The sequence below is a fragment of the Numenius arquata genome, chromosome 7 (assembly GCF_964106895.1).
Source record: "Numenius arquata chromosome 7, bNumArq3.hap1.1, whole genome shotgun sequence".
NCBI lineage: Eukaryota > Metazoa > Chordata > Aves > Charadriiformes > Scolopacidae > Numenius > Numenius arquata.
This window is the reverse complement of record NC_133582.1, coordinates 44536964-44551445: the sequence shown is the minus strand read 5'-3', so window position 1 is coordinate 44551445 and position 14482 is coordinate 44536964. Positions and strand designations below refer to the sequence as shown.

The 14482-nt window shown below is 43.3% G+C and overlaps 1 protein-coding gene across 1 annotated transcript; it reads right to left on the bottom strand.

Moving 5' to 3' along the window:
* Window positions 1–667: 667 nt before the first annotated feature.
* Window positions 668–9136, bottom strand: CMTM6 (CKLF like MARVEL transmembrane domain containing 6). Its single transcript, XM_074150994.1, has 4 exons — window positions 9014–9136; window positions 3355–3531; window positions 2336–2434; window positions 668–817 (listed from the first exon to the last, which is right to left on the bottom strand). Exons 1-4 carry the CDS (start codon window positions 9134–9136, stop codon window positions 668–670), a joined length of 549 nt encoding a protein of 182 aa, XP_074007095.1.
* Window positions 9137–14482: the final 5346 nt, after the last annotated feature.

Genomic DNA, 14482 nt, shown 5'->3' with positions numbered 1-14482 from the left:
TCTGAAAGACGATTCTGGCATACAAGTCCAAACTTTGACAATCATAGGCTGCAAAGCTGTCTCCTTAATATACCATTACACTACCCTCCCCACAAACCCCCTACACTCGCTAGTCCGTTAAACTGATCTCCACAGACAGAACTGAGACACGTGAATAATAAAACAAAAACCCTTACATAAGGATAAGTATTTCTGTAAGGCTCCAATTAGGTATCCCTTTTACATTCACAGCTTGACCGGTAAGTACAAAAATGAATTCTGCGGTACTAATTTATAAGTCGTAAAAGAAGTATCCGGTCCATCTGTAAGAAAATAGCTTTAGGGTACAGCTCAGAATTTATGCACCACACATTAACCTTTATTAGTCACCTCTGTCAAAATCAAATCAGCGCACTGTTGTCCTTAAGTTACTCTATTTAGACGCAAGTTTTTTTAGTGTATGTCACCTGGACAGGTGGGAGGACAAATTTATTAAGCAGGACCAGTTACCTTAGAACATGATGCATAAGATGCCATTACCTAAGGATCTATACAAATTTTTGATAAGCAATGCGCACAAAATTGATTAGAATGAAGAGACAGAAGTTGTTACCTACAGTGCACCGAAAGTTCATTTTAGTTTGCTCCATTCAAAAAAAAAAAAAAAAAAGGAAATAATTCCAGAAAGTTAGCTTTGTTTATTCAGGGGTTGATTTTCTGTGGCATTCGGAGTGTTGACAGGATTTTCAGAGCGTCCGTCAATGTTTTGTTTCCGACTGTGAAAGCGCTCTATAACAATTTCAGCTAAAAATGCACCACTTGCAAGAAATCCAAATACCTATGAAAGTGAAAGGAATATATGATTTTAAAATGTACAAGCATTAACAGTATTCTAACATTGTTTGGAGAGATTTGCTGGACTATTTACATAAATTAATAATACTTATATATAAAAGATTATGGTCCTCCCTAAATAGGTAGTTCCATTTAAATTAGATCAGAAATCATAGTTCTAGAATGTTTAATGAAAAAGTTTTTACAGTTCTCATTCTCTTAATAAAGTGTGAACCTCACAATATGTTCTAAACAGCCCTTAAAAGTATATTAATTTTATTGCAAAAATTAATTATTAAATAAGCACAGCTTATTTAATAGTATAGTCGAGTATTTATCCAAGAGATGGCTGCTGTTTAAAGGGAATAAGCGAAGAAGAGTAAGACATGGAATGTGGAGGGAGATAAGATCTGCAGAGCCTAAGCAAAGCCCTACTGGGTCAGTAAGGGGGGATCAAATGACATTTTCTTCATGACATTTCATTATTAGTCATGGCAAGATAGTGGTAAGAAGAAGGTCATTCTTAGCAGTTTCTTTCAAACAAGGAAAGAAACATTATTCTAACTTCTTAAAGAAGCATTACTTTAACTTCTACCTACATTTTACATGACTGGTTTGCCCCAAAGCATTCTGACACTAGTAAGTCTTAAATCACAATAGTTTTTGTTTTTCCAGCTCCAGAAAGAAAACTGAAAGACTTTATATAGATCATAGATACATAAGTGTGTATCTCTAATTGCTCATGCTGCCTGTGGAACAGAATTATTTTGCTTTCTTTTCTAACTCATTTTTTTCTCATTCAAGAATAAAATCAAAATTTGATCTTTTAAACTCACATATTCACAATTCCAAGGTTATTCAAAAGAAGTGCCAAATGACTGAGGAATGACAACATTCACAGCATCCCAAAGCGCCTTCAGTGCCTTGCCCTGAGCCTCTTCAGTGTTCTCTACACAGGACACAGAGATGTGCGTCCTATTGCTCTTCTCACCGTTTCTGTCACGGAGGAAACTGCTGCTCTTATTGCAGTCTTTGCAAGTCAGTGTTCTCTACACAAGCTTTGTAACGCCTGGCAAAAGACACGGTTTCTTGCTGACTTTGTGAGGGGGTGGCATTATATGAAAGGACAATGGAACGAAAAAAAAATAGGCAATTCAGAGATGAGGATATCAGGGAAGTGGGGAAGCTGTGAGAGATGGCAACGTCGAAACAGTGACAGATGACAGGGAATAATACGGAGCCAAGGCAGCGAAGTCTGAGGAGCCCAGGAGTGAGCTGCAAACACTAGGGAGCTGCAAGTGCATGCACAGCTTTCCAGCAATCCTGAGGAATGCCTGCTCTTTGGATCTCCTACAGGAAGTTTTTGGAAGGTCTAAAATAGCTTATTCCTCCTGAAACATCACAATGTACTGAGTTTTGTTCCCTGCCCAGTTTCTTCCTTGGAAATTGAGTGAAGTTTAGAGGGCAGAGAAATTAGCATACAGGACAAACACAAAGTAACTCATGTGACTTTAAGACTTACACATGCAGCTTTTTCAACAGCAGACCCAGAGCTGGTCGCAGCAAGCACTATTGATGCTAAGAGAAATAAGACACTTATGGCTATCATGGCCCAAAAATTCTGCAAATATATAAAAAAAAAGAATGTTATAGAACTGTAGATATACTACCTGAAAAAGAACAAGCATCATAACAGGAGCTGAGTGAATCTGCCAGTGAATTCATGCTTTGAAACTCTGATGCTAATGGAAGCTTCAGAAAATATATTTTACAACTACATTCATAACAACATTCAACATTATCAACTATTTAAAAGAGTCTGCATTACATACTCCCTTGGTTTTGCATTCTTTAAGTATTTTGTTCATTTAATCTAACTTTTTTCACCATCAAATTCAAGCTCAGGTCTACCATGCCAGCATTATTCCCCATGTAAAACATTTGGGAAATCAGAAACTTGTAAGTAAATGTGCTCATTCAACTCTCTTACTACACTCCCTTATCTGTACCTTGACTTTAAAAACCTACTGTTTGCTCTGTTGACAAATAGGAAGGGACACTCGTATAAACACAGTATAAATATTCTTCCTGACTTTACAGAGCGACTTTGTACCACTGCTGGATCTTCTGAAATGTAAAAGCATAAACTGTAATGAGTATGATTATTACCAGAAGGGAGGTAGGCTACACCCATTAGGAAAACAGAGAGGGTAAACAGGTAAGTTACAAGTATTATGCTGGCAATAAACTGTGTTCCATATACGTACATATGTATGTAACGACTGTGCAGTAGTATTAGTCTGCATGGGAGACTTTCACACAAGTCCTAAAATCCTGCAGGTAACCAGCATGGCAGTTTTAGAAAAGTTGTCAATATAAAAGGGACTCTCAGAGTTGACTCATTTTTTAACTATAAGCTACTTTAGTCTGCCCTTAAATAGAGCAGAAAAGGAGATTCATTCCATGTAGCGTTTTCACTCCACAGTAGTCTTTAAGCACTGAAGAGAAATGGTTTGTTTTAAAAAAATAATAATTCCTTACCACTCTCTGTACTTTATCTTCCCCAAATGTTTCATATGCATCAGTGCAATACACACACAGGATGAGGAGACTCAAAAGAAAGGCACTGCAGCTTGTAAATTCAAAGAAGTAGAGTCCGCCACACTTGATACAATCCTTCACAATTTCTTCACAAATAACAGCCAGAAGAGAGAGAATCTGCAAACAAATGACATGCTGGAGTTGGATCAAGTCTCTAATATCTTCAGCAAATAGATGTCTCCGATATGAACATTAATAGACAGCTGTAAGGAAAATCCTCAATTTACAAAGAACCTCGTAAAATTCCACACTCTTTTCTTGCAGGCAGAAATAACTTTATAGTGACATAGTTTACACTTGCTATTAAATTTGGTCGATAAACTACACTCAGGTAAGCTGAGCACACACTGCCAAACACAGGCTTATTGATTAAACAGTCAAGATTCCCGATTTGTGGTTTTGTGCAATTGCCCAAATTGTTGGAAGCAAGGGGGGGCAGGCAGCGTGGAGAGCACACATCCTGTTCAGAACGAGTGAAAACGCTATTGCTAACTACTGAAACTGCACTTAATCTTAAATGCATTTGGGTTCAGGGCAGAGGGGGAAACTGGACGGCGTTGAGAGAGTCAGCTGCCTCCCGGAAGGGTTGGCGTTACCTCCCTTGATAACTGCAGAGACAGTGCGTGTAGGCAATAGCTCACACACTTAGGACCCAGTCACCACAGAAGCTCAGCTGCACTTGTAGGAACCAAAACTTTAACCTATGTTTAAGGTATGTTGAAGAGTGTTTAATCTATGCAGAAGCTTATGTTCACGTTCCTGCCACAGTGTATTTTCGGGAAAGAACATGAGTTAATTCCTGTACAGTCACTATACATCTGCTGCTGGATTTTTTACTATTTTATTGTACAAGAAAGAATATTGCTTTATTTGAATGTTCTCTCATTTTGGCCAGTTCTTGATAGTTTCCTTCCTCCCATAAAGTTGACACAGGATTATAGATCCTTGCAGTAAGGAGTTCACCAAATAAGAACAAAACCATTAGTAGGAATCAGACTCAGTCATAAAATTATATTAAGGACAACGATGTTATTTTTAATAAGAATATAAGGACAATAATGAGGTTGACAGTTCTTTAAAAAAAATTAATAAATCAAATTCTAAAATTCAGAATTTTTCTTGAAAAATAACCACCAGACTTTGGTTTTAGTTTTCAGACAGTAAAAACATGAACAACAATTTAGCATGTGGGAACTGTAAATTCCCCCCTGCTAAGCCAGAGCTCAGAAGGGCACTTCAAAGCATCATGTTTTGAAAATGCTGCAATCATAAAGTAAACAGGATCTCAGAAAGGGAAAGAACCCGAGCTGGGAAACTGCAATATTACTATCAGGCCTCCACATACTTCCCTTCTCTCCCGCAGCGGCTGGCAAGGCCAACTTCTCAGCAGCCCTCGCACCTAAACTAGTGACTACGGTGGCTGTCTGAGGAATGCTTTGAACTCTTAATTTCCAATTTTTAAGTATTTTTTTTGCATTTCAGAAGGGTTGCTTACAGCTGAATCCAATCACTTTCCGTTTCACATTTTTCATGAGGTCAGATAAAGTGTGAGATACATTTTTGGGTATAGTTCTAGCTCTTTTTATCAGCACTGAAAAGTGAATGCCATCACTTTCACCTGGGATGAAACAGAACAGAAAGAAAATAAACCTCCATAACATAATCTAAATAACTGAAAAAAACCTCTCCACTGAGCGTAGAAAAAAAATCCCACTCAAAGAGTAGCTATAAATGGTTCAGTGTCAAATAAATTAGATTTACCAAGTGAAGTCCTATGTGGGATTGTCCAAGTCAATATTCAATTTTTATTAATAAGCTGAATAACTTTGATTAAAGTAGTGTATCAACAGCACATTTATAAGCTGCCAGAGAGTTCTGCTTGGGTTTCTTAACCTGCTTCTTGATGTCACTATGAGAAACAAAAGGGATTACTCTGTTGTCCCGCTACAAAAAAATACTGTTTTAAAACACCACTAAAAGAGTAGTTCCTAACTTCAGCTTATATAGTTACAGCTATATAACATAGCAAGAAGTTTTTTCTAGTATTAGCCAGAAGATTATCCTCTCTATTACTCATCTGCATTTTAGTAACATCCCACTATTACATGCAGTATAAATACACGAGCCGCTTTAAACAAGCCAGGAGATTGCTCAGTTCATTCAGCTTCCCAAGAAATCTTCCGACAGAGATCCAACTTCATCCGTCAGCGTCAGTCCAGGGATGAGTGCAGACTTCCGCAGGCTTATATGAAGGAGCCAAAGCTCATTCTGTTTTTTAACATCTGCCTTCTCCACACTGATCCCGTGGAGAATCCCTAGCAGCCGGTTCCCAGAATATCACCACTGCTTTTGTCTGAGCCGTCAATAACAAGCAAAAGGGGGCAGCTCAGCACTTCCTCATTTTCTTGAGAGCTAAACCTTGCAGGCAGATTTTTTTTCACCCTGAAGCCCAGGGTAACTCCCAAAGACAAAAGCAGGCAGCCACCACCTTCCTTCCCTCTCGCCCCGAGCCGCTGACGTGCCAGGCAGGCAGAGGTGAGCCGGCAGGTGGGTCAGGGCACAGTTCAGAGCACGCACGGGGACACAGGCTGCCACCAGCCTCGCTGGCTCCTGCAGAAAAATCCACACCTTGCCATATGCATGCACTGCTAGCCTTCCTGTGCTGTAAAGGGAAAAGCAGCGTTGGAGATGCAGTTTTTAACTTTTTCTTTTTTTTTTTTTTTTGTGTTAATTATTAGTCCTGTCTGTTGGTGTGTACACCAGAAATCTGCCCCTTACCAGCAATAAGTTATTCATTGACGCTGACATTACTGTTGGAAGTTTCCACACAAGTGTCAATTTTCTAGATTTAATAAATGAAAGGCTACAAAAATAAAGCAGATCAATGAACTTTCCAACAGGGCTGTGAAAATGCTCAGCAGTGGTTTTCCCAGGGCAAAATCTTCTAGTTAGCTGTGTGCACATGTTAATTCTGTAAGTCTTCAGCATCAGGGGTGCTATAGGAAATGAACAGCTCAGAAAAAGAGCAGCTGTTTAAAACTGAATCAGAATTTTCCTTGCCAGTTAAGGGCGTTTTTGTTAAAGTCAAACAATAGTTGATTACGAGTATTTCTACTTTAGATAAAAATTTGTTTCTACCTCAATCTTGGCACAGTATGTGCTGTGCCATCTACCTTTGTGCAGAATTTGAATGAGTCATGGACTAATAAAAACATTCCACCTTTATTAAAAAAAAATAATTAAAAAAAATCTAGAAATCCCTACAATAAGCATGCCTCCCAGCATCCTTTTGACAGTTATATTTTCCTTATTCCATTTGCCCCAAAAGCTTCAATAGGGCAGGCTAAGATTACAATGTACACTGTTATTAATCAGAAGGAAAGCATTTCTAAGGTCTAGAAACCAGTTTTCTGCAGCTGATTTCAGTGTTTTGTAAAATCACTTCTATAAGGATGACAGCTGATTTTCTGAGTGCAATACCCTGTTGGGCAGCCCACACGAGTGATTATCAGTGCATAATCCCAGTTACAGCTCACAGTCACTATTGTAACACAAGGCTAATAGATGTTAATGACCATCACTGGCATTTCCAAAAATCACCACTTTCCCTAAACAGGAACATTTCTCTTACTGGAGATACTGTGGCTTCCACCTGCAGTAATATCTGGGACTTGCTTAAAGCGTTTGACCAAGAACTCCAAGATTCTTTTGCATTTTAGTAAGGGGAAAGAAAAAGGGGGGGAAAACTGTTGGAAATTAGGACGGTGAACAACTATAATTCCATTTTCTTTTTCCTCTTGTTGAAGGACAGGTAAACTGCTAATTCTTTAGGAGCATATCAAGCAGCTATCCATCCTGTTTAGGATAATCATACTTTTCCTTTTTCCTACCTAGGAAGCTTTTTAAATAATGCCTCTGTTCAGGCAAACAGTTTAAGACTTTGGTATGCCAGTAAATTTGCATACGTAATAGTTTATTTTAGTTGGTGAAACTACTTATATAGATGATCTGCTTGTCTGCGAGCAACAGGCAGCAAATCTTACTTTATTACTCCTCTAGATGAATGAGAAGTTTATGTCCTATAATATGTATTTATTTAAAGCATTCTTGGGTGTGATTTTCTTAAACGTTCTTAGAAAACATTATTTTTGGCAGCGTTAACGTTGCCAGCACTCAAGAATCTTACGTCTCTGGTTGAGGGTTTCAACCGTGAGACCAAATTTAAAAAACATATGTCCTCTTTTCTGCAATGGTGAAGCAACGAGAAAGGGCTGGAAATCACCTACAGTTCCCATGAGCATGAAACATCTGACTAAAAAGCCACTTCTCTGGCTGGAAAATGTACCCTGACACACATTTACAGTCAGCTGCCCTTTCCCACTGGCGGTTTCACTACCTCCCTGCCAGTAATCAAGAATGATGCTCCTCGTGCTTATCAGCAGTGGCACTGGCACATTTTGGAAGAGCACAGAACAGACAGTGACCGAACTGTGCACCCAACTGCTGAATGCTTCGGGAATAACACTACATGTAGCAAAAAAGTAGCAGAATATAAACCTTTTATTTCCTGTGGGCACAGGACCGCCCAACACGAAGCGATGCACTGCAGCGTCTCCTACAATAGCCCACCATCAACACCGCGCTTTTCTGGTGCAATTTTCTACCAGGAGTCACGGGAGAGACGAGAGCCCCGATTTTAGCTTACCGACGGGCTGCAGCTGCGGCGGGAGAGGGAGGTCCGGCCCTGATGACCCAGCAAGCCCTTCCCAGTCCTACTGCCCTACCCCCAGTTCCAACCGAAGGCTTCCACCCGTTTTCATCCATCCTCACAAGAAAATGCTGACTTTCCCGTGAGGTTCCCCCCTGATTTTAAACCCTGAGGGCAGAGGCAGCTGAACCACGCCGGCCGCAGCACCGAACCTTGGTCGCCCCCAACCAGCCGGTGTCGGCACCGGCTCCTCAACGCGGAAAAGCGACAAGCGGGTCAACGCCCCACCACCAACCAAACAACCTCAGCCCGGAGGGGCGACGGTATCGTAGGGCACTACGCCAGCTTTCCAGCTGAGGTGCGAGTCTGTGCTCCTTGAGTCTAAACCACCACCAAAGGTGGGCTTCGGCTCCGCTGCCACCTGAAGCCAGGCTTTCTGCTGGAGCCGGCCCTTCCCCGACCGGCGGCAGCGACTCCCCTGCACCGCCATTATCATCCCCCGCCTGCGCTTTACCGGTGAAGAGCTCCCCTTTTTAAGCGGCACTTTAGGCAAGCGGGGTCACCCGTACGGCCGGCGGGGCGGCGCTGGCTGACAGGGCGGCAGCGGGCCCGGCCGGCGGCGCGGCGCCCGCTCCTCACCCCCAACCCGCCGCCACCTCGGTGAGACTTTCGGCCTCCCCGGCTCCAGGCAGCCATTCTGCCGCGGGGTGTTCGCTCCGCGCCAGGCCCGCCGCGTCCCCGGCCGCGGGGGTGGGGGACAGGGCCACACGGCCTCTGCCTGTGAAGGCGGGCGGGCGGGCGGGCCGTCAGTCAGTCAGCAACCGCCCGCCGCGGCCCCGCTCCCCGCCGGGCTGAGGAGAGAGTACGCGCAGGGTAGGGGAGGGGACTCACCGCTTGGAGCGCTTTGGCGGGCAGCCGCCATCCCCAGAGGTGCCGCAGGGTGCAGCCGAAGGGGCGGCGGGGCGGCTTGACATGCGGCTCGGTGGTCTCGTTGTAGACGCCGCCGTTCTCCATGGCCGCGCCGCCGGCTGCCGGGGAGGCCAAAGCGAAAGCAAAAGGGCGGCGGCAGGGGCGGGGAAGGGGAAGGAGGAGGAGGCGGCGGCCCGCCTAGGCCCCGGCGGGACAAAGGCGCTTCCTGCAGCCATCGCCCTGGCTCCCCCCGGCGGCCTGAGGGCGGGCAGCGCCGGGCTGTGGCGAGGGGCGGCCGCGCTGGGGTCGCCTCAGGCCCGGGACTCTGCTCCGCTTTGTAAAGGGGTGCTTATGAAGAAGAGTTTATACAAGATATACAGAAATTCTTTACTGTGAGGGTGGTGAGGCACTGGAACAGGTTGCCCGGGGAAGTTGTGGCTGCCCCATCCCTGGAGGTGTTCAAGGCCAGGCTGGATGGGGCTTTGAGCAACCTGCTCTAGTGGGAGGTGTCCCTGCCCATGGCAGGGGGGTTGGAACTAGATGATCTTTAAGGTCCCCTCCAACTCTAACCATTCTGTGATTCTATGATAATTTACTTTCCTGTTGACACACGAGATTACCATAACAGAAGGATTTTTTAAGGCAAAGCTTCCCCTGCTTGCGCTCCTTGTTGTCAATGAGAGAAAACACCAGTGTCGCCCAGTCCCTACCAGTGTACTTCCAGATCAACTTTTAAAAGAACCTACAGCTTTTGGTGCCTATGTAAAACTAGATCGAGCCTATTGTATGTAAGCAAAGGTGTGCTACGTTCACTTTCGTATTATTAATCAAACACTGGAGCAGGCTGCTCAGGGAAGCGGTAAAATCGCCATCCCTGGAGGTATTTAGAAGACAGACGTGGTGCTGAGGGACATGGTTTCGTAATGGGTTTTTGTCAGTGTTAGGTTGATGGTTGGACTCGACGACCTTAGAGGTCCCTTCCAACTGAGACAATTCTATGATTCTATTAATGTATTATCCACAGAACTATTCTGGTCTTTCATAGTGAAGGTCAGACATACTTCACTTACTTAGATTCAGTCAAACACAATCTACTGGTAGAAAAGATGGTGATTTGCTTTCTCAACCTTATCTTTATATGTGCTTAGGGAACAGAGCAGCCTGCCCAGATGCCGCCTCTCAGAACCCTACAGTGAAGTGGCAGGATGTGTGCTACAGTGACCCATGAGGTAGGTGCTATTTTTAACTCCGCCAAGGGCCACCATTAACTGGACAGATGGAGTAGTAGGGGCCAGAGAAAAGCAGTTGGGCCACGCTCCGTGCTGAGTGTGTACCAGCAGGCCGACCTCTCCTGGTAAGACAGCCCAGGCCAGGGGAACCTGCGGGGTCCCTAGGCTGGATGGGACAGGCTTGTCTGTGCCATAAACAGTGATCCGCTGCAGGAATTGGCTTGAGAGGCAAATGAGTAGGGCAAGTCCCGTAATTCCCAAGGCATGGGAATTTCCGCTAAAATAAGTCAGGTATCACCATGGGTGTGCCCCAGCTTCTGCCTGGGGTTGGGATGAGTAGCTCTGCTGGCAGCATCCCAGACTGCAGGACTGAGCAGGTAGGTGTAGTCAGTAGCATTTACTGTTACCACTTACGAGTCCCCAGTGCCCCCATTATGTTTTTTTAACATTAGTACATTATAAATAACATTACATGACAGAGGCTGGCATCTCTCTTCTGAAGGAAATTCCCTTTTTGTTTTGTATTCTTCCTTGATAATATCTCAAAACTGGCTGAATAACTCCAAAGCCACAAAGTGTTTGACTAGGCCAAGCTGTGGTCTGAGGGAGACAGGACTTAACGGAGACAGAAGCAACTGTCAGTTTTTTTAAGGTGTTCGGTAGCATCTGAGACTATTTTGTAGTTGTGCTCTTTTGAATCTTTACCGATGTCTTAATGCAGCATTGCTAGATTATGAACACAGATTAGTTAGTATTGAAGACAGCTGTCTTGAGGAGACACTGCTTTTCAAGGAGTCACAGAAACACAAGACAAGCCTACAAAAAATAAAATATTTGGCAACCTTTTTCTAGTTACTGCTGTCTTTAAGAGTTGTTTTTCTTGATCAAGGCTTCTCCAGGAAATACATATCAATTATGCGTGAATTATAAAGGCTATCTTGCCATTTAAAGCCTAACTTATTTAGGCCACTTTATTTTATTTATAAGGAGGTGCAGAAAAAGCAAAACAGCAGCAAAGCTACAGGAACTGTAAGATCATGTGACAGAGAAGGAATGAAAACTGGACAGGAACATAGGGCTGGATAGCTTAAAAGTACTTCCAAGCATTATGTTAAAACATACAAATGCTGCTATTCACACACACTGCAGGTGTTCTTCACCCTTTTCATCAGCACTGTCTTTCAAGTACAGTATTTTTTCTTTTAAAGAGGGAATGCAAATCAAAACAACAGTTATGATAAGCAACAAGCCTGTTTAATGCAAATAACTCTAATTAGCTGGCTGTGATGTAATGGAAATCCCATTCCAGATGTACATCTATTCATTTCCTTCTGTTTATGTGCTACACCTGACAGATTTTTCCAAAAAAGAGAAGTCTTTCTTACCCCTCCATGGCCTCTGGCAGCATGGCAGGACCAGAGCTAAAGGCAGGACACGGTGGCAGAGAAGCAGCCCAGGAGTTAGATCCTGAGCTACGGCAACACCTCCAGTCAGCCAGGCAGAGAGTGGGAGATCAGCGGAAACAGATTAGTGATGAGTGACCTAGTTTTCTCCCTCATTACATCTTCTCCAAAGATACCCACCATAGTGACCAAAAAGCAATACCAATTAAGTTGAGAAAGCCACCTCATTAGGGGAGGTTACAGTGTAGACAGTGTAGCTGTATGGCAGCTACCGCTCCTTGCCACTGATGTTGAAATAATTTACAAAAAAAGTGTGACTGCAGCTCCTTGAAGCAGTTGAGTAAATGCCAGCCACCGCAATAAGGTGGATACAGGCCAGGGCTGCATCGCTTATAAAGTGATGCCCTGGTGGCTCTTTGGCACTGGGGCACCGTATGACGCCAAAGCCCAAGCCCCTCGCACTCAGAACTGGCAGCAGAGCTCCACTGACCTCACCAATGAATACTCTCCTTTTCCCAGGTTCCTAAGTGCAGTTGTGGGGTTTTTTGCTTTTTCTTCTCGGAGGACGAGGGAGAAGGAAGTAGAGGAACGGGAGAGCAGCTCGAAAGCCCAAACCGCTGAAGAAGCCGGGCTCGGTTTCATTTTGAGGGTGGTGAGGTTTGTTGCTACTGTGCAATTTGGAGAGCTCGGAAGCACGGCTCTCACCCTGGTCTCAGTTCTGGTGTTCCCACACGGCATCTCAACAGCTTTTGTTCGGGACTCTAGCCCTGTGTGTTACATGAAGTCAATACTGGATGACTAGTTTGCAAATGGAATATTCCAAGTACTGCAGCAAAGAGCTCAGAAAAGACTTGACCATGTTGCATCTGCTGAAGCTTCTTCAGCTCCTGAGGCTCTATTTTTGGGCTCAGTGTTGCAACTGAACTTCACAAACCCCAATTACCATACTAATGTGCTAGAATGTGTGATTTCTAAACAGCTGAAGAATTAGCATTTTTAACAGCTATTTCTGAGTATCCCTTATGGCACAAGAGAAAAAATCCCCTCAACTCTCCACATCCCAAATGCAGGGTTAGGCCAGCTCTTGTCCGTGGTTTTCTGCACGTGTCTGCGTGGCACAGAGACACATAAACCCGTGAGGTATTCCACAGGCAACGGTTCTGCAGCTGCAGATGTCCTACTGCAAATTAATTTTGCTCCCCAAGAAGAGACTGCAGCCCAACCGGCTGGTATTTGCATTTCAGATGTGTCACAAAAAATTTAAGGTTAAGTATGGTAGCTAGTCCATATAACCTAAAAGTCACATGGACATTTCAGGGACTGCCATTTTCAGCTGAAAAATATGAACTGTCTGGAAATAAAGTGGCCGTTTACTCAAAATTTTCAAGCTTAAAATCTGCAGAGCAGCTTTATTACAACCAGTATACTCAAAGAACTGATGTGGGAACATGGTAGAGAGAAGGAGGAAGGAGATTTGTAAGATTCCCCTGAAACAGTTTAGTTTGAAGCTAATCAGCTCCTTGTCTACACAGAACTAGCCCTGAAAGTCTAAAGGAATTTATTTGGTTTATTTATTTTGTAAAGTTTTTGCAGTATTCGTACTGCAAAACATTTAAAAAGTATTAATTGTTCTTTATCAAAAACTATCCCCTGTAATTCTTGTATTAATTAACTCTTTGTTTTCTGCATCTTGGGTGCCAGACCAAAACTTTGTACCAAATGACACTGAAGTATGAAGGGCACACAAGAGTACTTTTGCTTCTAATCAAAGTTATTCATGCTGTTAATCTTTTTTAAAATTGGGGTCATCACAAACCTATCTCCAGCTTAGGACATGAGAGCACAATAAAGGATTATGCAGATGTATTGCTGCCAAATCAGCTTCATTGTTTTACCCAATTTATTTCTTATTTAGTTTTGGTGCCCGAGTTGATGGTGAGCAAAGGAAAACAGGGAGGAGTCACAGGAACCAGGTTTTGTGAGAAGGGCCTTCTGTCACAGAGGCTCATTTTGTGTGATAGCTCCGGTAAATCCCACCTTAATTGTCTACTCTCATCAAAGCAGCAGGCAAGGGCATTGCAACTCAGGAGGACCAAGCAACCAGCCCAGTAGTCTTGGTCTCATCGGAGGGGAACAAAAAGCCAAAGCCATCAGGTTACACAGAAACACATTCTCATATGTTTTTCTTTTGGGTAAAGATACCTTAAAGTTGTTAGGTTTTGGTTTTTGTTTTTTTTTTCTTTTCCCCTCTCCCCCCAAACAGGGTGAGCGGCTGGAGATAACAGCGACAGCAGCATTAGAGAATTTGAACTTTAAGAAGGGCAGCAGGCTACTTTAGTCTTATAGAACGGAAAGGCATGGTAGGGAGACAGCCTTTTTGAAAATAAAAATTTGTAAGTAGCAATTTAAAAAACAAAGCCAAAGAGCTGTCAGGGTTTAGGGAAAAAATAGAAAGAAAGAAATAGAAGTTTTAAATATGCAGAAGTGACATTTTGCCAACTTTGTTTTAAGAAGTGAAATTATAATGAGTCATTGGTAAGGTTTTCCCCTGTCCCAGCCTCCACAAAAAAAGGGCACCTAGTGCAATAATAACTCTTGATATATTATGTCTAGTTTTCCCGCTTTGGAAATGGTGGTGTGCTTTGACAGATGCTCAAAGGAATTAAATTAAAGACTGCAGGTGCTGAAGTTTTCTTTCAAAAGATGTTGCCTTAAAATCCAAAGTCTCGCCCTACCAGCACGTACCACTGGAGTTGGAGGATGGGTACTGATGATGATACGAGCAGGACCCGTTCTCTCAAGTACATTTCAAATTCTTT